Source organism: Typopeltis vanoorti, chromosome 6 (genome assembly GCF_054136105.1).
Source record: "Typopeltis vanoorti isolate ZY-2024b chromosome 6, IOZ_Tvanoo_1.0, whole genome shotgun sequence".
NCBI lineage: Eukaryota > Metazoa > Arthropoda > Arachnida > Uropygi > Thelyphonidae > Typopeltis > Typopeltis vanoorti.
Genome location: NC_143554.1, coordinates 70,860,624 through 70,882,868, shown reverse-complemented (window position 1 = coordinate 70,882,868; position 22,245 = coordinate 70,860,624). Strand labels below are relative to the sequence as shown.

Genomic DNA, 22,245 nt, shown 5'->3' with positions numbered 1-22,245 from the left:
ACATCTGAGAGCTGCTCAACTTTTATTCGCTTTAAAACTTTCTTACATGTTATTCTTTTCAATATGAAATTCAATTTTATACTGCTCAAGACTAAATAGTGATCACTTCCAATTTCAAATCCTCTGTACACTCTGGTGTCCTGCACCAGGGAGAAAACATCACTATCAACAATAACATAGTCAATGAGACTTTTCTTATTCCTAGCCTCTTCTCTCCATGTGAATTTGTGCACATTTTTATGTTGGAACATGGTGTTAGTAATAACCAGTCCATGTCCTGAGCAGAAATCCAACAGATATTTGCCATTATTATTAGCTTTGCTCTTTTCTCCAAATTTTCCCAAAATATTTTTGTATGTCTCACAATCATTTCCTACTCTGCTATTTAGATCCCATCTTATTGATTTAACCAATAAGAATACAATTTGGTTGGCTAAATCCCGTATGAAAAGAAATTAGCAGCATAGGCCAAAGTGTTCTTTTGGTATGTTGCAAGTAAAAGGAAGAATGCTCATAGCAGAATGATTTTAATGAACACTGATGGTAGGGAGGTCACTGACTCAGGCAAAATAAGAGAATTACTAAGTGAACACTTTGCAAGAGTGTATAATGCAGGTGGAGATATCGCAGTAACAGGAGATGCAATGGCCTATATGGAAACTGTGGTAAATGAAGTGGAGGTGCATAGTATATTATGGAACTTTAATGTGGATAAAGCTATGGGATTAGATGATATACTAGCTTGAATTTTATGAGAAGGTGCCAGGGAATTGGCAGTGCCTTTGACCACATTGTTTAATCTAAGTGTTGGCTCTAGGTTAGTCCTGGGGGAGGGGAGGGGGGAAATAGTTCCATTGCATAAAGGAGGCTCCAAGACTGATGTAGTAAATTACTGGCCACTTAGCATATCAGAAATGGGTTATAGTGATATCAGTGGACTTTGCAAAAGCTTTTGACAGGATACCACATGGAATTCTAATTAGTAAATTGCAGGCAGTGCATTAGGATGGGATATAAAGTTGGTGAATAAGGATAAGGGGGATGGTTGATAGAGAGATATCAGAGAGTAGTTTATTCAGTTAGAAGGCCTGTGACTAGTGATGTGCCACAGGGCTCTTTTTGGACTGCTACTATTTAATTTGTATATTAACAATATAGGAAAGGACCTGAGAGGAAGTATTCAGTTGTTTACCAATGGTGCAAATGGTTCAGAAGTGAACCTTATGAGGACTGGTTAAAGATTTGTGGGTTACAGAAAGTGGTTGAACAAGGTGATATGATTGAGACATGAATTACTCAGGTTTTTTTTTTTTACAAGATTAATACAGAGGAAATTTTTTAGAACAGGTCTGATTGTGAGAGAACTAGGGAATCTATGGAAACTGATCCAGAGTGAAGTTAGCAGGGATTTCAGAACTAGATTTTTTTCTTGGAGAGTGGTATATGAGTAGAATAGGTTGCCAGAGTCTGATGACTGTGAATGAGTTTAAATCAAAGTATGATAGATACTGTATGAATATTGAATATGGTATGATGTTTATGGCTTCCTTTGATGAGTCTAAGAATTCTATAGAGTAGCCCATAATAATAATATCCGGCTCATAATGGTCTTTATTCAAAGTGCATAATTTTACACTTGGCAACAATAACATTGAACTGATATTCATTGTACTTTGCCTATATAACTAATCTGACAGCAGGGATTTTTCTTTTACATTCTTTATCACTCTCCCCTACTTAACATCATCAGCAAACAACTGAATATCACTAAAATCCTCCCCAGTATCCTTAATGTACATGTTAAACAGCACTGACAAGTACAGAACCATCTAGTGCACCACTGGTCACTTTAGTCACAAACTCACTCTCCTACTTCTCATAGACTCAGCACCACCATATATTACTCTCAGTCTGCCACTCTCCAATCCATGTCACAAGTTTATTTTGTATTCCCATTCCATTGAGTATAATAACCTCCAGTGTGGAATCCAATCCTGTTAAATACCTTGGCAAAATCCAAAAGTATCATGGTATATCTATTCCCCATATTCAGCTATGCTTTAACTCTGTTATAGAACATGAACAGATTGCTAAAGCAAGGCCCACATTTAACAAAGCCATGCTTGTGGTCTCTATAGCAGGTCTCTGTGTTGTCCACCCTCCTCTGAATGTATTCGCTAACCAGCCTTTTTAATGACCACACCTGAGATACTAATTGGTCAGTAATTTCTGAATCAATCTTACTTTTACCTTGTAATGGAATTATCTTACTCTCCTTCCACTCATTATGAATCTTGCATGTGCTGAAACTCAAGTTGAACAACTAGGTCAGTGGCATTGCTAAATGCTTTGCATATTCCTTCATCACCTATGCAAATATCTTCCATTCCAACTGCCATATTTGAATCAAGCACTTTTAACAGCTTTAATACTTCTAACTCGTCTACCTCTGTTCTTTCATTCACTTCTCCCCTCTGCATCCAGAGAACTAATGGTTCTTCCTGAAATATATGCCTTATTTAAATGATAACAACTTAGCATATTTCTTGTATATTTGACACTTTCTACTATCTGCATTCACTGTGATTATTCTTTCCCTTCACTTACTGTCCTTTCTTAGTCCTGTTTCCTACGTTGTTATCACTTCCTAAGTTAAAACTGCATTATGATCACACACCAACTGGGGCATAATGGTCAACTTGTTTATAGATGGATTCTGAGATGCTGTAGATCCAATATTCTTGTACCACAATTCCCTCTCGTAACATGCTGCTAACAGTGTTATCCTTGAGTAGTTCTCTAAATTCATTTTTCTTATTTTGCATGTTTTCTCTACCTTCCAGTATATCTTCATAATTGAAATTATCAATAATGATAGTCTATCCTCCTTATATCTATAAGACTATAAGATTTATCTGTCTGTGCATTAGCGAATATAGTAACTCTAATATATTTTGTGCGCAAATATATTAGATTGGTTTTTGAAGACTAAAGATGGAATAGACATTATTAGTATTGGAATCAACTGTATTTTAAAATTGATGAACAGCTTAGGAAGATCATATTTTTTCCTTATTATTATTTTCTGACATGTAGACAGTTAACAGAATTTACTTATATAATAAATAAATATTAAATGCAGTCTGTTTGTTGGAATTGTTTGAATGTGTCATGGTAGTTTGAGCAGGATAAAATTTGAAGGTACATGGAACATGTAATAAATGGAATAATTTGTTACATTAGAAATTTCATCTCATCCTGTGATGGAGAGAAAGTTCCTTCCAAATGTTGCTCCATTTCTTTGGTACTGGCAGTGATCTTTTTTAGTACATTGTTTTTTGTTTTTCTCTTTCTTTTTCATTATTTTCTTGATGAATCATTGGAAGATTATTAAGGAAAATAAACACTGATAATTTGAAAAAAAATATAAACGAATACTTTATTATGATTCATTTGGAATATAAATTTTTTTAAGGGAGCACTTGCTCTTAGTGAAGCTCTCAAGGGACGAGATGAGCAGATAGAGTTTAATAAAAATTCCAAGAAAATATTTGCTGATAGAGAAGAGGAATATGCAAGGTGTATTATTAGAGATGTAGAAAATCACAAAATTCAACTAAGACAGGAGAAAGAGAGAAAAGAGAAAATGAAAAAGTTTGTTGCATCCACTTTAAAAAAACAGTAAGTTTTATATAGTTAAAATTTAACAATTAATAGTTAATAAACTTGATAAGCTTGACTAGTGAATTGTGAATAGCTAGCATCAGTAGAAACATAAGCAGCACCATCCATACACATTGGGGTCCAAATTGTATCACTTCTTCTCTTCTCTATTGCAACCTATCACTTTGATTTTTTGGAACAATCTATTCCTGTTTACTCCATCGGCTTACATTCCTTCAACATTTAAAAGTGCATGCCAATAATATATTCCATAACCAAGCACATTTGCACATTGCCTCTAACTGCAGAGAAGAGAGTAATCACGTGCCTTGACTTGGGAAGTTGCAAACATAGAATTTTCAGTTAAGAAGGGATATAGGTAAAACTACGGGTGATTATGACAAAGCTAGAAGAAGGCTTGAAGTAGTGTCTTTGGCATAAGAATCTGTAAGAAAAGGATGTTAAGAGTGCATGGGAGATGGTAAATGAATATATGAAGGAAGTACTATCAGACTGTATACCTAATTTCAGGAGGATAAATCAGGCAGGATGAATGAGTAGTATCATTAAGCATGACTGAAAAAAAAATGTTGTGCAGGGTATATAAGGAAAAGCCAATCAGCAAGCTCATGAGCAATTGAAGGCCCAGGCAAAAAAAAAAAAGTGACCAGCATAATAAGGAAGGCAAAATCAGAGTATCAGAAAAAATTAGCTGAACAGGCCTGCATGACCTGCTCTTATAATAGAGTGCCAGCTTAGTTAAATAAAGTGGATAAAACATGGAGCTGTACTTTGGCATAAGAATTTATAAGGGAAGGATGTTAGCAGTGCATGGGAGATGGTCAAGGAGCATTTGAAGGAAGTACTATCAGACTGTGTCTATATAATGATACTATAAGATTTTTAAGAGGCTTTTGGCAGTACCAATGGATTGCTGCTATGCAAATTAGAACAAATGAGATTGATACGACTTTGGTGATTTGGATATAAGTTTAGTAGATGGATAGATATCAAAGAGCAGCAGAATAGAACAATTATGAGCAAGAATGATGATTTAAGTTTAGTTGTATAAGTAAGAGACAGAAACCTCATGAACATATACAAATTATCACATTATTATTATTATTATTATAGTTGCTTCAGGCAGTTCAAGGACTCATCGGAGAATGACTCTTAGCTACTTATGTCTAAATACTTGTCATTCTTTCTTTGCCCACAGTTAGCTGGTCTTGGGCATGGACAACAGGGTTTTTCTCCCCAGTTTAGCCCGAGTTTTTCATACTGCAAAACAGGCAAACTAGCCCCGTGAACACACACTGATACAGTCGGGAATACCTAAAACAATCCCTCCAGCCATAGGTCTGAATTGTTAGCTATGCCAGTCCCGAGCCTGGATAAAAATAGGGGGAATTGAGGTGGTGCCATACCCCCCCCCCCATAAAAGGGGCTCGTGGCCATTGAATCACCATACGAAATAAAAATAAATAAAAAAATTCTTTCTTTCAATACATTAACCAAAGATGCACTCACAACATTAATAATAGTACATTCCTCACACTCACCATATATCATGAAAAGAATCTGGACTTCTTAGGCTTTCTAACCACACCCTTATTCAGCTTCTGGGAATGAAAGGCTCTACCTCATTTATATGTTATGTTTCATATTTTATATCCTCTCCTCCATCTATTTTTTAAAATTTGAAGACTACTTCCTTTAATCTGTCCTCATATGTGCCATTCTATAGACTAGTTAATATCTTGGTTTCCCATTGCTGGATCTTTTTAACTCTTCTCCCATCTAATTGAAATCCATTTCGGAAAGCATGGTATAGTATAATATAATATGCTAGATCTTCTGAAAGCTTTGTAGAGGAGAAGAATAACTTCCTTTTTTTCTTCTTTTGTTTTCTTTGGCATTAATTCTACAGTTATAACTCTATATCTCTAACTTCACTGATTACTTGCAGCATATTCTCATTAATATGATGCTGCTTGCCATATACTAAGTCCAAAATGTACAAAATTTAAACATTAATATATAGATTAAACAACAATGATCCAATACAGAATTCTGAGGTATACTGCTGTTCACTCTTTTTCTCTTAAACTCATTGCCCTCTTTATGTTATTTTCTGATATCTTTCAATTAACCACTCTCCTATCCATATCATAAGTCTATTTTGCATATCCATCCCTTTGAATTTGTATATTCTCGTAGACAGGCTTATACGTTGGTTATGCATTATTAAAACACTTAAGGAATAGAACAACGTAGTTAAGGATATAAATTAAATTAAACTTTAATAAATATTTTCCGATATTTCGGCAACGTCACGTTGCCATTTTCTAAAGGAACTTACAAAAAAGTTACGTGCACGTAGGCACTACAACACAGAAACTGGGAATGAAGAGATGAAGCTATTGTTCTCCTAACAGTCCTGATGGTGCCCTCTAGCGGGCTAAGTAGGTGTTCTTGGCCGTTGGGCTGAAGGTCTGCAGATGTAGGCCTCCCAAATTTGGGGCAGTTGCATACAACCAAATTTGTTGAGGTTTGGAGAATTTCTTAGGGCTGAGGCTGATTCTATAAAGAGTCTTTCAAATTTGTATTTGCTACGGTGTATCACTGTAGCTTTCTTCCACCGTATTCTGTGGCGTGTATCCAGAGCATGGTCCGCAAGCCCAGAATGACTGTATTTGTGAAAACGGATGTAGTCCTTGTGTCTACAGGAAATGAAGAATAATAAAGAATTAGTTATCACCAAAGCGGTTAAGGGAAATGCAACTGTAGTACTTAACCAAAAGGACTACACAGGTAAGCTGAATGCTCTTCTATTAGATTGGGCCACTTACCTCCCTATCAATTACAATCCCACCAACTCTCAAATTAGAAAACTTCACAGGCTCCTTAAGAGAGTCACTTCTTGGCCTGTAGAAGTTACCAACAGATTAAAGCCATTTAACTCTATACCCCCCCCTCCCGTATTTACGGACTCCCAAAAATACACAAAGAAAATGTGCCATTACGTCCCATAGTGGATGGCATTGATTCCCCCACATACAAATTAGCTAAACATTTGGCCAAAGAGCTCACACACTATACTGGCAACACAGCATCACACATAAAAAACTCAGCCCATTTCAAAGCCAGCCTAGAAAACCTTACACTCCAACATACTGACATAATGGTCAGCTTTGATGTGTCCTCTTTATTTACAAATGTCCCACTCAAGGAAACTTTAGAGCTAATCCAAGCTAAATTTTCTCCCGATATCTCAGCCTTATTTCAGTTCACAATGAACTCAGGCTATTTCGTTTGGCAGGGAAAATTCTACAAACAAATAGAGGGGACAGCCATGGGTTCACCACTCTCCCCACCCTTGGCCAATTTCTTTATGGAGACCTTTGAAGAAAAAGCCTTAGCCTCTGCCCCACAAAAACCAACCATATGGCTTCGCTACGTTGATGATGTGTTCGCTATTTGGCCACATGGCTCTGAAACACTTCTCTCCTTCCTAACACACTTAAACAACCAACACTCCCAGAATCAAATTCACTCTGGAAAAAGAGGAAAACAACAGCCTCCCTTTCCTAGACACACTAGTCACCCGCCAGCCTAATGGATCCTTGGTTTTCTCAGTTTACAGAAAACCCACCCATACAGGCAGATACATTCACCAACAATCCCCCCCCCCCTCACAACAATATGGAGTAGTGAAAACACTATACAACAGGGCTAAACTAATCTGTTCAAACGACTTGGCCCTAAACACTGAACTAAATCACATCCTCAACACTTTCTCAGCCAATGGCTACCCCCCCCCAAAAAAATCCAAAAAATATTAGAACCTACAAACCACACATCCCCCCCCCCCCCACAACAAGGATTACTCTAAATCCATCACCATTCCCTACATCCGAGACACCTCGGAAAAGATTACCAAAATCTTAAAAAAACATGACCTGACCTCCTGTTACAAACCTTACAGAAAATTGGCATCCCTTATCCGCTCCACTAAAGACCAACCACTTCTCCTAGACCTACCTGGTGTTTACCAGGTCCCTTGCAGTTGTAAACTGTCTTACTTTGGCCAAACAGGCAGGACAGCGAATATCAGAATTTCGGAACACAAGGACTACATCCGTTTTCACCAATACAGTCATTCTGGGCTTGCGGACCATGCTCCGGATACACGCCACAGAATACGGTGGAAGAAAGCTACAGTGATACACCGTAGCAAATACAAATTTGAAAGACTCTTTATGGAATCAGCCTCAGCCCTAAGAAATTCCAAACCTCAACAAATTTGGTTGTATGCGACTGCCCCAAATTTGGGAGGCCTACATCTGCAGACCTTCAGCCCAACGGCCAAGAACACCTACTTAGCCTGCTAGAGGGCACCATCAGGACTGTTAGGAGAACAATAGCTTCATCTCTTCATTCCCAGTTTCTGTGTTGTAGTGCCTACGTGCACGTAACTTTTTTGTAAGTTCCTTTAGAAAATGGCAACGTGACGTTGCCGAAATATCGGAAAATATTTATTAAAGTTTAATTTAATTTATATCCTTAACTACGTTGTTCTATTCCTTAAGTGTTTTAATAATTGAATTTGTATAAAAAACCTCAGATGCAAAGTCCTATCAAATGCCTTGACAGACTCCAGAAGTCTATTCGACTATTTAAACTTATGTTCTGTTTAAACTCATTATGGGGTTTAATGGAATACACATAGCACATATAAATAATTAAAAACTTGTTTAATCACTCCCATATTTCATCCTTGTCACTGAGACATCATCAGGGAAACAGTATTAAAAGTGCAAAAAACGGATTTTTCACAAAAACTAAGTGGAAAAGATTAGACTGAAAGCCTAAAGTCTTGTGAGGGGCAGCCCTTAGCCGTATTGGGCAGGAAGCCTAAGAATTAAATCCCAAATCTTGGGAAGTTTAATACAGCCATATTTATTAAGAACATGTCGGTTTTTAAATTCTTCTAATGATTCTAAAAAAAGTCTTTCAAATTTTATTTTCTTGTGGTAAATCATAGTAGATTTTTTTCCATTTGATTCTGTGCAAACTATCCAAGGCATGATCAACAAGCCCTGACTGACCATACTTACGGTGACAGTTGTATTTTTTTATGTTGTATTCTTCTAGGCAGATGTTAACAGATCTTCCAGTTTGGCTATAATAAGATAAGTTGCAGGAATCAGGAACTTGGTAAACACCTGGAACCTAGTAACACCTAGTGATGTGCCTCAAGGATCTGTTTTAGGATCATTGCTATATAACATATATATTAATGTTATTAGGGAAGATTTGAATGGGGGATAGTCAGGGATTGTTTGCATATAATGCAAAGTTGGGATGAATTATGAGGAGGAGAGCAGATGTTCTGGCCTTACAAGAAGACTTGAATAGACTGAGTGAATTGAAGGGAGTGGGAATGCCAGTTCAATGCTGTGAAAGGTAAGGTTTTAAAATTTGGAAGTCAAAGATGGGATGTAGAATTTACTCTTTGTGAGATTATTGGAGTTGGAGGAAGTAAGAGATCTTGAGGTGATGGTGGATAAGGATCTAAAATTTAGAGGACATATTGCCAAAATTGTGAGGACAACACAATGCGACACAATTCTGGTAATGATACAGAGGACACTGACTTGTAGAAGTAAGGAGATTCTGGTTCAGTTGTATAAGGCTTTGATTAAGCCACATATCGACTACTGTGCACAGATTTGATCACCTGGTTTTCAAGAAGATGAAGAGATGTTGGAGAGTATCCAGAGGCGATTGACTAAAATAGTTTCTGATCTCTGGAATGTTGAATATGAAGAAAGGTTGAGATGATGCAATTTGCAGAGTCTAGTGGATAGGAGGAAGAGGGGTGACACAGAGACATAGCAGTTGGTAAGGGGTTGTTATTGGATTAATGTTGAATAAGTTTTTCATAAAATGGTGGGAGATTGGGAGATGAACAAATGGTCATCCCTGGAAGTAGTATAAGGAGGGTGTGAGCAAAGGAGTTAGAAGTAATTTTTTTTTTTTTTTGCATGGAGAGTTGTGAATGATTGGAATGCATTACCTCAGAGTGTGGTGTCTGCAGAGAATTTGAATGTGTTTAATTCACGTTTAATGGTATGATGAGCTATGTGTATATGACAAAAGGGAGCTCCTAGACGGGTCTGTGAATCCATAGGGGTCTTGGTATAATAATAGTATTGCTTCCATAAGCATTTTTTTGTTTTGTTTGCTGCATAGAGAAAGAAAAAGAACTCTTTGGGATTTCCTATAGTTTGCGTGGCTAATTTTCTCTTATATGATTTTGCATTTCTTACTATGCTAACCACCTTTCTTGCCTGTACTTTCTGTCACTCATACTGATGATCACTCCCTTTATCTTCCCTTTTTCCCCCCCTCTACTACACTTTTGCAGATGCTACTTACTGACTTAATTCTTATCTGATTTATTTTCCTCACCTAGATATGCAGGTTGATACTGTCTTCCCTCAAACACACGTTCATCATTTCCCAATTCACTGCTGGCATCCTTCCCTTTCAGCTTTTTAAACTCTCTAAGTTTATCATAATCACCAGCTATATATATATTCCACATACACCCCTTCTTATGTGAAAATTACACATTTAGGAAATTTTCACTTAAGAACGGGTGTATGCAGACTTTTTTTTTTGCGTTGTTTCACTTCTTATGTGAAAATTCCTGATCAAGACTGTACAATCACATTCCATGGTAGGCAAAGGCTATCTTTGTTATGGACAAATTCTTTGATGCTGTCACTAAATCTAGCATTCTCAAATTTTGAGTCTCCCCATCACATGCTATTTCAAGTAATTATTTCTTAGTAGCTGTAAAAATTCCATTTCCTTCTCTCTATGTCAGCATTTCCCAAATGGTGGGTCACGACCTGGCACCGGGTCAAGAAAGCTAAATGCCGGGTCGCCTAAAAAAAACTCTTGAAAAGGTGTTTCGTTTTTGGGTTTTCTTTTTTTTCATGAAATTCTAAAATACAAGTAAATAGCGTTTAATCAGGACTAATGACTAAATAATTTAATTAATAGAGATGAAAAATGTGCTCCGTCCGCGTCGCCATTTCACAGACTCTTTGTTCTCTCTAAAGCAGCTCAACTAATGGCGAGGCTGCGTGGTGGCAACTGCGCCACCAGCCGAATCATTTGGCAGTCTGTTGTTTGTTTTACAATCTCTCTACTTACTCACTCTGCTTGTTCAGTTTGAGTTAAGCATCGAGAGAGAGCGTATTTTTTTGTATTTACTGATTACATGTACCTTGCCCGGTGGGTTCAGCTGAACAACCATAATGATTATAATTTATATTTCTAAATACTTAAATATAAAGACCCAATAGGCTTCATTTCGGCGATATAAACATTATTTAAATTAAGGGGATATTAAATCCCACATTGTTTTAAAACTGAATAAGAAACTCAAAGATTGGAATCAGAGAGTTTCATGCCGAATATAGTATAGTAAACTATAAAAGTATCGGCGACTACTAACGTGAGCTAATGCACGTAGTCCAAGTACGTAGTACAAACTCAGGCAACTCGTAGCAAAGGTGGTCAAGTTCTGATCGCTATTCTTGGTATTTTCCATAATGTAAAACACATTTCCTAGGAAATGTATGCTGTTATTACATTATGGTGGGAGGTCACTACCCAGACCGGTTTCAGCCTTTATTGAGGCTTCATCAGTGAGTAGCTAGACCAAATTAATACCAAAGGTATAGTGAAAAGAACTTATATACTCTGCTATTTGAGTTGTCAAAAAGGTGCACCCATTGTTATTTAAATATAAAGAGCCAATAGGCTTCATTTCGACAATATAAACATTATTTAAATTAAGGGGATATTAAATCCCACATTGTTTTAAAACCAAATAAGAAACTCAAAGATTGGAATCAGAGAGTTTCATGCCGAATATAGTGTAGTAAACTATAAAAGTATCGGAGACTACTAGTACCAAATTAATACCAAAGAGTATAGCGAAAAGAACTTATATACTGCATATGGCATGAAACTCTCTGATTCCAATCTTTGAGTTTCTTATTCGGTTTTAAAACAATGTGGGATTTAATATCCCCCTTAATTTAAATAATGTTTCTAAATAATTTATTTCATTCTTTCTTCATCTCGTTTGCCATTACCCATTTAACAATGGATAAATGGGTAATAAAACAACAAACAAACAAACAATATGCTGGTTACAAACTCTTCAATTAGCACCAACGAACAATCGAGTGATGTGCAGCCGGGCACGAGTTCTGAGAACAGCTGTTTTATTTTTCCTATTGGCCATAGAAATTTTAGTGGGTCACGAAGATGAAGTATTAAAATAACCGGGCCACGGAAAAAAAAGTTTGGGAAACCTTGCTCTATGTGATCTTCCTTCCAGTGTATAGCACTGTAGTTAAAGTTCTCTATAATAATTACTCAGCCTGCATTCATTGTTCTAATTTGCTAGTGTATGTTATTCCCATTTTTCCCTTGCTCACTATAGTCTATTGTAGCAACTGGCTATATATGTCATCTTATTAGCCTATATCTCACACACTAGATAGTCTCAATGATGCACTGTCCCCTCTCACATCTCCTTCCACCCACTGAATTTTTACCTATCCTTTTTTTTGTTTTTGTCTGCAGTTATATCTCACACACTAGATAGTCTCAATGATGCACTGTCCCCTCTCACATCTCCTTCCACCCACTGAATTCTTACCTATCCTTTTTTTGTTTTTGTCTGCAGTTATTGCTGCATTATGGACAAATCCTTTGTCTTCGCTGAAACTCATCCCAGTGGATCACTTATTCATGGCAGAGGAGATCTCCCAGTTATGGTACTGGTCCTTTTCATTCTTCCTCTTTTATTTGCTTTTCTTCCTGTATTCTTTGCTCTACATTTCATGAGTCTTTTTTCAATCCTTTCCTCCATACCACCAACACGTGGATCCAATGCTCTGCCATCATGCTTGCAGTGCATTGTGACTTATGAACATCCTGAAGGAGGGATCTTGGTAGTCTTGCATTACTATGGCCTCTGTCTCATCAAGACTGGCAGTCCTGGATGGCTGGTCAGGATTAGTGTGCTTTCTTGCAAGAGCCAAGGCTGTTGCAGTAAGTCTCTTGCCCTATTATCCAGGGTCAGGATCTAACTTGCTGTGGTGCTGGTATAGCATCTGGGGTAGCCCTGACTGGTAAGCAATGATTCATAAGCAGAGTCATTGCTTGCCAGTTATTGGGTGTCATGTGTGGCTCCATTGGTGTGTAGGGAGCTCTGGAATGGAAGGAAAAAAACCCTCTACCATGAATTCTTCATCCTCAAATGTTTCAGGAGCCCTAATAAGTTCACAACCAAGTACTGATACCATAGATTCACTATTTGATAACAGATGTAAGAAACAAAAGATATGTGATGCCAGTATAAATGTACCAGTGTTTCTGATCATCCATGCAACAGGTGAAAAGCCAACAGGGAAAATGTCACTCTTCTTTATTCAAAAGGGTTTAGAACAGCTGGCAGGATCTTTCAAAACTGTTAAGAAACTACATTCTGGTGATAACTGTAAAAACATCCTGTCAGCAACATTCTGAAAAACTGATGAGAGCAAAATCGATGGATGGAATACCAATTACGGTCACAGTAACACCTCATTAAACATTAAATTTTTGTAGAGGAGTGATATCAGAATGGTATATCTCCTTGATGTTTCTGATAAGGGGATATGTTCAGAACATAAAGATCAGGGCGTGACTGGTATGAGGTGCATTCTGATACATTAGGATGGTCACATGGTTTCAACCAGGAACATCATCCTTACTTTTTGACACACCTAAGCCTCCAACATTTGTAAAAGCTATCTGAAAAAGGTATCTGAACTGTTCCTGTTAGACTGTACACCCCCCCTAATCCACTAAGATGCTTTAAATGTCAGAAATATGGGCATTCCAAAACTACCTGTCATGGTTCTACCATCTTTGCCTGATGTGGTAGTAAAGAGTGTGATAAAAGATCTTCCTCTGCAAAGGAAGATAAATGTGTCAGCTGTCAGATAGATCAGTGCTTCCCACATTTATAGATGTAAAGGCCCCTATGGAAAAATTAAAATATTTCACATCCCCCATCAAAACAAAAAAAAAAAATTGTAATACAGACATATATTATTATAATATTTATTGTATTTATATGCTATATGTGCTATCAGCACAGTTGCCCTGCACCCCATGCTTATTTCATTCAATATGCATCGCTAGCATCTGTGTACACTAGCAATGAAACATTAATTTAAAGCACGAAAAACTTGGCCGTTTTAAATGAATGCAAGATTTTGCATTTGTAAGCTTTTTTTGTGCTTATCAATACCTTTGAAATAAAACTTCTTATACGAATAAGCATATATTTACTAATATTCATTAAGCACCGAAATATGCAGGAAGCAAAATTTGTGAACCAACACCAATGTGTGATTTTTTCCTTTAAAATATAAAAAATAACAAAAAAAAAGAAATAATGAATAATAAAAATTAAATGTGTTTCTTTTAAGATAAAAAATATTTACTTAGCTTTAAAACATTTTAAATTTGTTTTCATTAATTCACGGCCACCCTCAACAAAACTAACGGCCCCCCAAGGGGGCCTGGCCCACAGTTTGGGAAGCACTGAGGTAGATCATCCAGCTTATTCCTATGCATATCAGAAGTGGAAAGATGAAAAAAATGAATACGAAAGATTAAAACAGAACAAAATATATATCACGATTCAAAAAGGAAGTTCACCACCACCACCACACCTGTCATGAGATCCTTTTTTGCTGAGAAGGTGGCAGCTAAGAAAATGTCAACAACAGTTCAGACTCATATGTCTGTTCTTCCATCTGATAATTTCACCATATATGAACTTTATGATCATGAGTGTCTCTTTGTTGAGCGCATCAATTACTTGACCTATGGTCTGACTCCAGAAACAACTCCAAAAGTGCTTTCATTTGATGCGAATCCACTTGTCAAAAAATTATGGCAAAAATATCACTTAAAGATAAACCACCAAGTATTTTCACAGACATCCATATTTAAACAAATACGGATGAATAAAACTTCCGAAAATTTGTGACACGATAATTGTTAGAGGTCCCAGTTTACATCTTAGGCTACTTACAAATGCCCATAGAGGACACACCACCAAGATTGGACTTCACAGTCACCCAGATGTTTCATGAGTATTGTGTTGTGTTGTGTTTGTGTGTGTGTGTGTGTGTGTGTGTTACAAGCATTATTTGTACAACCTGAAGATGTCTCATTGACTGACATGAAAAACATTGGAAGCATTAAAATTAGTTTTTAATCCTTTCCTAGTGTTGTCAATACTCCATTAAATTTCCAACATGATATTACTGACTTGAATTCTCCTTTATGAAGTAGTACACTATTTTTCCTGCTTTTATTCTTCTGGGACTGTTTTTGTAGAAAAATCAAGTCAAGGGCCCTGCCAGCTCTTTCATACCTTCCTATAATATACATGGTGATACTCCATCCATTCCCCAACCTTATTAATATCAACATTACTTCGTATTCCAAACACTTCTTGTAGATAAGCTTATATGTTAGTAACACAACTATTAAATTATTTCAGGAAATTATAACGTATACTAAATATTAATTAAAAGAAAACTTTAATCAATACGTCCATATATTTGGGGGGGGGGGTTAGAGTTATTTGACACCTCCAGGGAGTCCAAGACTATCGAAAGACCTATCCAAAGATGAATATCAAGCTCTACAAGAAATGAAGAACAACAGAGAAATAATAATCATCAAAGCAGATAAGGGAATATAGGTTTGACACTTCCAGGGAGTCCGAGGGAGGGCACCTACTCTACACCTCTCCTTCTACACCACTCAGCCTCATACACCAACTACATCATCTACACCAATGCCATCTACTGTCACCACTAGTATTTTTACAGACAATCACAAACATCCATGCCCATGGTGGAATTTGAACCTGCAGCCTTTTGGCTGGAGAGCAGATACGCTAACCACTCGGCCAACCAGGCCGGCAAAAAAATGACTTAGCTAAGCAACACATTCAGAGCATCCACTATTAAGTGCGACATTACCACCCTCCCAAATATTAATTAGGCACCCATGGGACTTGAACCCATGGTCTCCTGTTTACTAGACTGGCGCTTTAACCAACTAAGCCATGGGCCTGCTGCCGAGTTAAAAGGCTTTAGTTTGTTAGTAACTTCCACAGGTCAAGAAGTAACCTTCTTAAGGAACCTTTGGGGCTTATTTGGGAGCTAGTGGGATCATATTCAATAGGGAGGTAGGTAGACCGATCTAACAATAAAGTAGTAAGCTTACTGTATAGTCTGTTTGGTTCAGAACCACAGTGGCATTTCCCTTATCTGCTTTGATGATTACTATTTCTCTGTTGTTCTTCATTTCTTGTAGAGCTTTGGATTCATCTTTGGATAGGTTGGTGGTTTTGCTTTGGTAAGAACACCGGCTATATCCAGTCTGATGTTGTTGGAAATATGGTTGGGAAGGTTTCGGATTCCACGTTCTACCTATATCATTATTTCTTTGGAAGGTATTTTCTTCAGTGCTGCGGTGAAATTGTGGCCATGTGCAAGTGTGCTGAGTGCTTCAGGTTTCAAGATAACAGAAGACAGGTTAATTACCATGTTTAGTGATAGTTGAGGTTCAGAGGTAGAGTTCTTTTTCGGATTTTCAAATTTTTTGATGTGCCGAAATCGTATTTTTTAAAATTCTTTCTCTGCTGAAGCACATGAGACGTCGTAGAGAATCATCCAAAGGTCATGGTTCAGCATAGTGGCTAGTTCTTCCTCTAACGCACAAATAGCCCCATTGATGTCGACCAAGAGAACGCGGGTAGCGGCAATTTGTTCGCATAATAGGGCGAAGCTAGTGCGGTTATAAATGCAGAGAGCCTTCTATGAAGATAAACGGTGCTTTAATTTCACACAATTTGGGATTACCTTATTATCCTGGCAGCATTTTAAGAAGGTCAAATGATTTAGTTGTCTTGATATCGTCAGCTTTAATTTGCCATATTGGCAGCCTTGCATGCAGTAGAATCTCCATGGATGATAGTAATTCTTGTAGATAAGCTTATACGTTGGTAACACGACTATTAAATTATTTCAGGAAATTACAATGTATACTAAATATTAATTAAAAGAAAACTTTAATCAATACTTCCTATATTTTGGCAATATTACATTGCCATCTTCATGGGAACATAAAACTACGATGTGTGCTCACAGACACTAACATTTTAGTGCCTGCGTGTACATATTTAGCCAAACATTTAACCAAAGCGCTCACACACTATACTGGCAACACACCATCATACAAAAAACTCAGCGCACTTCAAAGCCAGCATAGAAAACCTCTCACTTCAACACACTGACATAATGGTTAGTTTTGTTGTCTTCTCCCTATTCATGAATGTCCCACTCAAAGATACCTTAGAACTCATCCAAGCCAAATTTCTTCCCAATATCTCAGCCCTATTTCAGTTCACAATGAACTCAGGCTATTTCGTTTGGCAAGGAAAATTCTACAAACAGATAGAGGGGACAGCCATGGGTTCACCACTCTCCCCACCCTTGGCCAATTTCTTTATGGAGACCTTTGAAGAAAAAGCCTTAAACTCAGCCCCACATCATCCACGTAGTAGCGTAGCCAAAGTGTTCGCTATTTGGCCACATGGCATAAGATACACTCCACATCTTCTTAACACACTTAAACAACCAACTCACCTTGGAAAAAGAAAAAAGCAACAGTCTTCCTTTCCTAGACACTCTGATTATACTCCAGCCTGATAGATCCTTGGCTTTCTCTGTTTACAGAAAACCAACCCATGCAGGTAGATACATTCCCCAGCAATCTCCCCCCCCCCTCATAACAATATGGAGTTATGAAAACCCTATATAACATGGCAAAATTAATCTGTTCAGATGACAATGTCCTAAGCATTGAACTGAACCGCATCCTTAACATGTTCTTAGCCAATGGCTACAACCCCCCCCTTTATAACAATGATTACATTAAATCTATCACCATTCCTTACATCCAGGGCACCTTTGAAAAGTTATCCAAAATCCTAAAAAAATATGACCTGACGACCTGTTACAAACCATATAAGAATTTGGCATCCCTTATCTGCTCCACCAAAGACCAGCCACTTCCTCTAGACCTACCTGGAGTATACTAGGTCCCTTGCAGCTGCAAACTGTCCTACTATGGTGAAACAGGAAGGACAGCTAATATCAGGTTTTTATTTGTGTTTTGTTTATATCCAAACACAAAGACTATATTCAGTTTCACCAATACAGCCATTCTGGGCTTGCAGACCAAGCATCTGGATACATGCCACAGAATACGCTGGAAGAAAGCCACTTTACTACACTGCAGTAAATATAAATACAAAAGATTGTTCATGGAATCAGCCTCAGCCCTAAAAAAAACTTTCCAAACCTCAACAAATTTGGGTGCATGAGATTGCCCCAAATTTGGGAAGCTTGCATCATGAAAACATTAGCCCAACAGCCAAGACAATCCAATGTAGCCCACTAGGGGCACCCTTAGGACTCCAGGAACAACGTTAATTACTCTCTTTGGCCTCATTTGCTCGTTGTTAGTGCCAGCATGCAGATATTATAGTTTTATGTTCCCATGAAGATGGCAATGTAACATTGCCGAAATATAGGAAGTCTTGATTAATGTTTACTTTTAATTAATATTTAGTATACATTGTAATTTCCTGAAATAATTGAATAGTCATTCTAAACACTTCTCATTCTTGAACTGTCCGTCTTCTGTTCCTCTTCCTATTGTTGCTTAGTATAATTTTATAAATAATGGCTTCACACCTGTAAGAGGAAACTTAATAGAAGTTATTACTTATATTTCATTCAATATGTCTTGAGCTTCATTCAGGGAGAATGCATAACTGATAACAACATTTAAATTCTGAATACAGGTCATACAGCATGTGTATAATATCACGTGTCTCAGTCGCAGTCGTACAGAATGAGAAAACACTATTAGAGTTCAAAAAAAAGTGGGTATAGATGTATAATAAATTAATTTAAAAAACTTATAAACAATTAACAGCAATCACTTCCCAAAACTCAGAGATAGGCATACAGTCTGTCTGATTAAGATTATGACAGTGGCACAGGGCTTCATGCGATTTGAAAAGTAGACTATCAGATTTGAATGTACTGTAGAATAGCATTCTTGGTATGGTTGCACTGAATTCGATATCTAGTGTCGATGTAATGAGAAGAAAGGCTTAACCCTTTTAGATTCCAAAAATCTTATATAATCTTGATGTTCTTGGATTGTAACAGTAGCAGAATGGCCAGTCTGTCCAAAGTAGCAAAGATGACAAGATCACGGTATTTGATAAACACCAGGCAAGAATAGAGGTGATAATGTATCTTTGATAGTTGGTAAGAAAGATGACAATTTCCAGGTTGGTTTGAAGGCAGTATACAAATTATATTTTCAAAGGATCCTACCAGCATGTTCAGATGTTCCTTTAAGGTAGGGTATGCTGATCCTTTTAACATCAGATTGCAATATGGAAGATGGATGATAATTATCAAATATTTTCTGTATCAAGGTTTCGCTGTATCTGTAAGTATTAGAATAAATTTTATTTTATTTAATTCTTCTAATAAGAAGAGACTCGGAAGAACAAATTGTGCATGCTCGGAGCACAAGGCTTTTGATAATACCTATTTTTTGTGGAGGAGGATGATGATATGAAGATGCATGGATATAGCTCACTGTAAAGGATGGCTTTCTGCAAACAGAAAATTGAATATTAACAGTAAAGTTACAATGTATTAGAGCACATATGGGCAACCCACGGGCCAGATCCGGCCCTCTACTCTTTTGATCCGGCCCTAATCTATTTCAGCGAAGTTTGTCTGATTCATGGTGGGAGAAAACATGGTGTGTTCTACTAACTCACATTAAGCTGACGTCATATGACTTGTGCAAAACACACTATGTTTTCTCCAACCAAGGTCTCTTTCTCACTTTGACTAGTGACGTGTGTGAATGTGTTACAACATGTCAGTTCGGTATTGCGTTGGTGTTGTGCTTTGTTCAGTGCCTGCATTGATATTATGTTCTGTTCGGTGCCTGCGTTGATGTTGTGTTCTGTTCAGGGCCTGTGGTGTATAGAAGATGGTTTTGTTTGACAGTTCTCAATATTGCTTATAAATTTGGGACAGTGTCATGGGTTATTGCAAAAAAAAGAAAAGTAGATGCAGAGAATCGTCAATTTCAAGACAACTGGATGGAGGATTATTATTTTATTCTGAATAAAGGTTTGCCTGTATGTTTGCTGTGCAACGAATCCGTATCCGTCAACAAAGAATACAACTTGAAGAGACACTTTACTTTGAGACATGCGGATCACCCAAAAATTGATGGACAACTACGAAAAGATGAAATACATAAGTTGAAGAAGAACTTGGATACCCAGCAGCAAATGTTCAACAAGCAAAGAACGCAGCACCACAGCATTGTCAAAGCCAGCTTTGTGGTAAGCGAAAAAATCGCTAAGCATTCTAAGTCATTTGGTGAAGGAGAATTAATCAAAGAATGTCTGCTGGATGTTGCAAGTATAATATGTTCTGAAAAGAAAAAAGACTTTGAGAATATTCATTTGTCGAGACGTACTGTTGTCCGATGGATAGAAATTATGGCTGATGATATCAAAAAAAGTTTAAAAGAGAAGATTGCTAGATTGGAAGCATTTTCAATTGGTTTGGATGACAGCACCGATGCCTCCGATACAGCACAACTAGCAATATTTATTCGAGGAGCTTATGCAGATTTCAACATCACAGAAGAATTATTGGTGCTTCGGCCTTTAAAAGGAACGCCTACCGGTGAAGATATATTTGAAACAGTTAACACAGTCTTTGAGAGATTTGGGCTTAAATGGAGTTCACTATCTGGCATATGCACTGATGGAGCCCCTGCAATGGTTGGTGCACAGAAGGGATTTATTGGAATAGTTCATGAAAGAGCAATAGAACTACAGATCCATCCAGAAAATTTAACAAATTTTCACTGCATTATCCACCAACAAAATCTGTGTGTAAAATCAATTAAATTCACAAATGTTATGGAAGTTGTAGTAGCCAGTATTAACTTTATTAAGTCACGTACACTTAATCACCACCAATTTAAGGAGTATTTGGCAGACCTATTTTCGGATTATGAAGATGTGTCTTATTATTGTGAAGTGAGGTGGTTGAGTAAAGGTAAAATGTTAAAACGATTTTATGATCTGAGACAAGACATTGCAGATTTTATGGACATAAAAGGAGACACAATTAACCAAGTAAAAGATGATGAGTGGGTGTGTGATTTAGCATTCCTTGTAGATGTCACCGGATACCTAAATGAACTGAATCTTAAATTGCAAAAACAAGGACAATTGGTTCATGAACTGCATGGACATGTCAAAGCTTTTTTGTAATAAACTAAGATTGTTGGAAAGTCAGATAACTGACTTTTCAGAAAGTTAGAAAATCTACTCTAACAATTCAAAAAAAAAATATCCTTTATAATTGTTATGGAGATGAACCGAAGGCACTAATAGAGCAATTTATATGTGTGAACAGTTTTTTTTGAGGATGAAATACAATAAATCAAAAATTTGGACAAGAATAACGGACAAAAACCTCAAAAATTCTATGCGATTATCCTTAAGTAATATTAATGTCAATATATTGATAGTCTCGTAGTTGAAGTACAAGGCCAATCTTCACACTAAATTGTTATGTCATTCATTATATTATAAAATTTATGTAGAGTAAGGGCAGACCAAATTTAATAATTTGGTCTGCCCTTGACTCGGAGACAGAATGATAATTTGGCCCCTGAACTAGGAAAGGTTGCCCATGCCTGTATTAGAGTATCCAAAAAGGGAAGACTGTTGTTAGATTGATGTTCAATGTTGAATTTGATTCACATGTGTAAGTAGTTAATTTTATCCAAAAATTGAAGTAGTTCTATTTCAGAGTGAGACCAAATTGCAAAGATGTGATCCACAAAACATAGCTAAATGCAGGGTTGAGGAGAAATGGTGTTAGAAATCCGATCATCTAAATGCTCCATAAAATAATCAGCCAATGCAGTCGATAGAGGACTATCCATCGCAGTATCTTCGATCTGCTGAAGTAATTTATTATGCAAAATAATTATGATCTTTGCAAAATATTATGATCAGAGTAAGATTTCATAGCCTCCTGCATTTTGATAAAATTGGGAATTAAACCAGCATTACATCATTTTAGAAAAACAAATTGGTTGCACAAGCATGACGTCTTTAAATGGAGCTTACCAAAATTTCTGATAGACTTCCAGTAATCTTTACCTTAAGAATAAGTTACTAGACATTTGATAGAGATGTGCATGTTTAGATATAGTATGATTTTTTAAATAATGGCTTCACACATGTAAAAGAAAACTAAATAGAATTTATTACTCCTA

General features: G+C 36.9%; 1 protein-coding gene and 1 non-coding gene across 4 annotated transcripts in view; one reads left to right on the top strand and one right to left on the bottom strand.

The window, feature by feature from the left end:
- LOC150105526 (cilia- and flagella- associated protein 210-like) overlaps positions 1-22,245 on the top strand; it is a 199,299-nt gene that overhangs the window by 71,333 nt on the left and 105,721 nt on the right. For all 3 annotated transcript variants that reach the window (XM_090394239.1, XM_090394238.1, XM_090394237.1), the window contains exon 5: positions 3,476-3,681. In XM_090394239.1, coding sequence (XP_090250365.1) covers positions 3,476-3,681 — 206 coding nt within the window. The remainder of the gene's footprint in view (positions 1-3,475; positions 3,682-22,245) is intronic.
- TRNAT-AGU (transfer RNA threonine (anticodon AGU)) lies at positions 15,830-15,909 on the bottom strand. Its single transcript has one exon. It is a non-coding gene; the product is annotated as a tRNA-Thr (tRNA).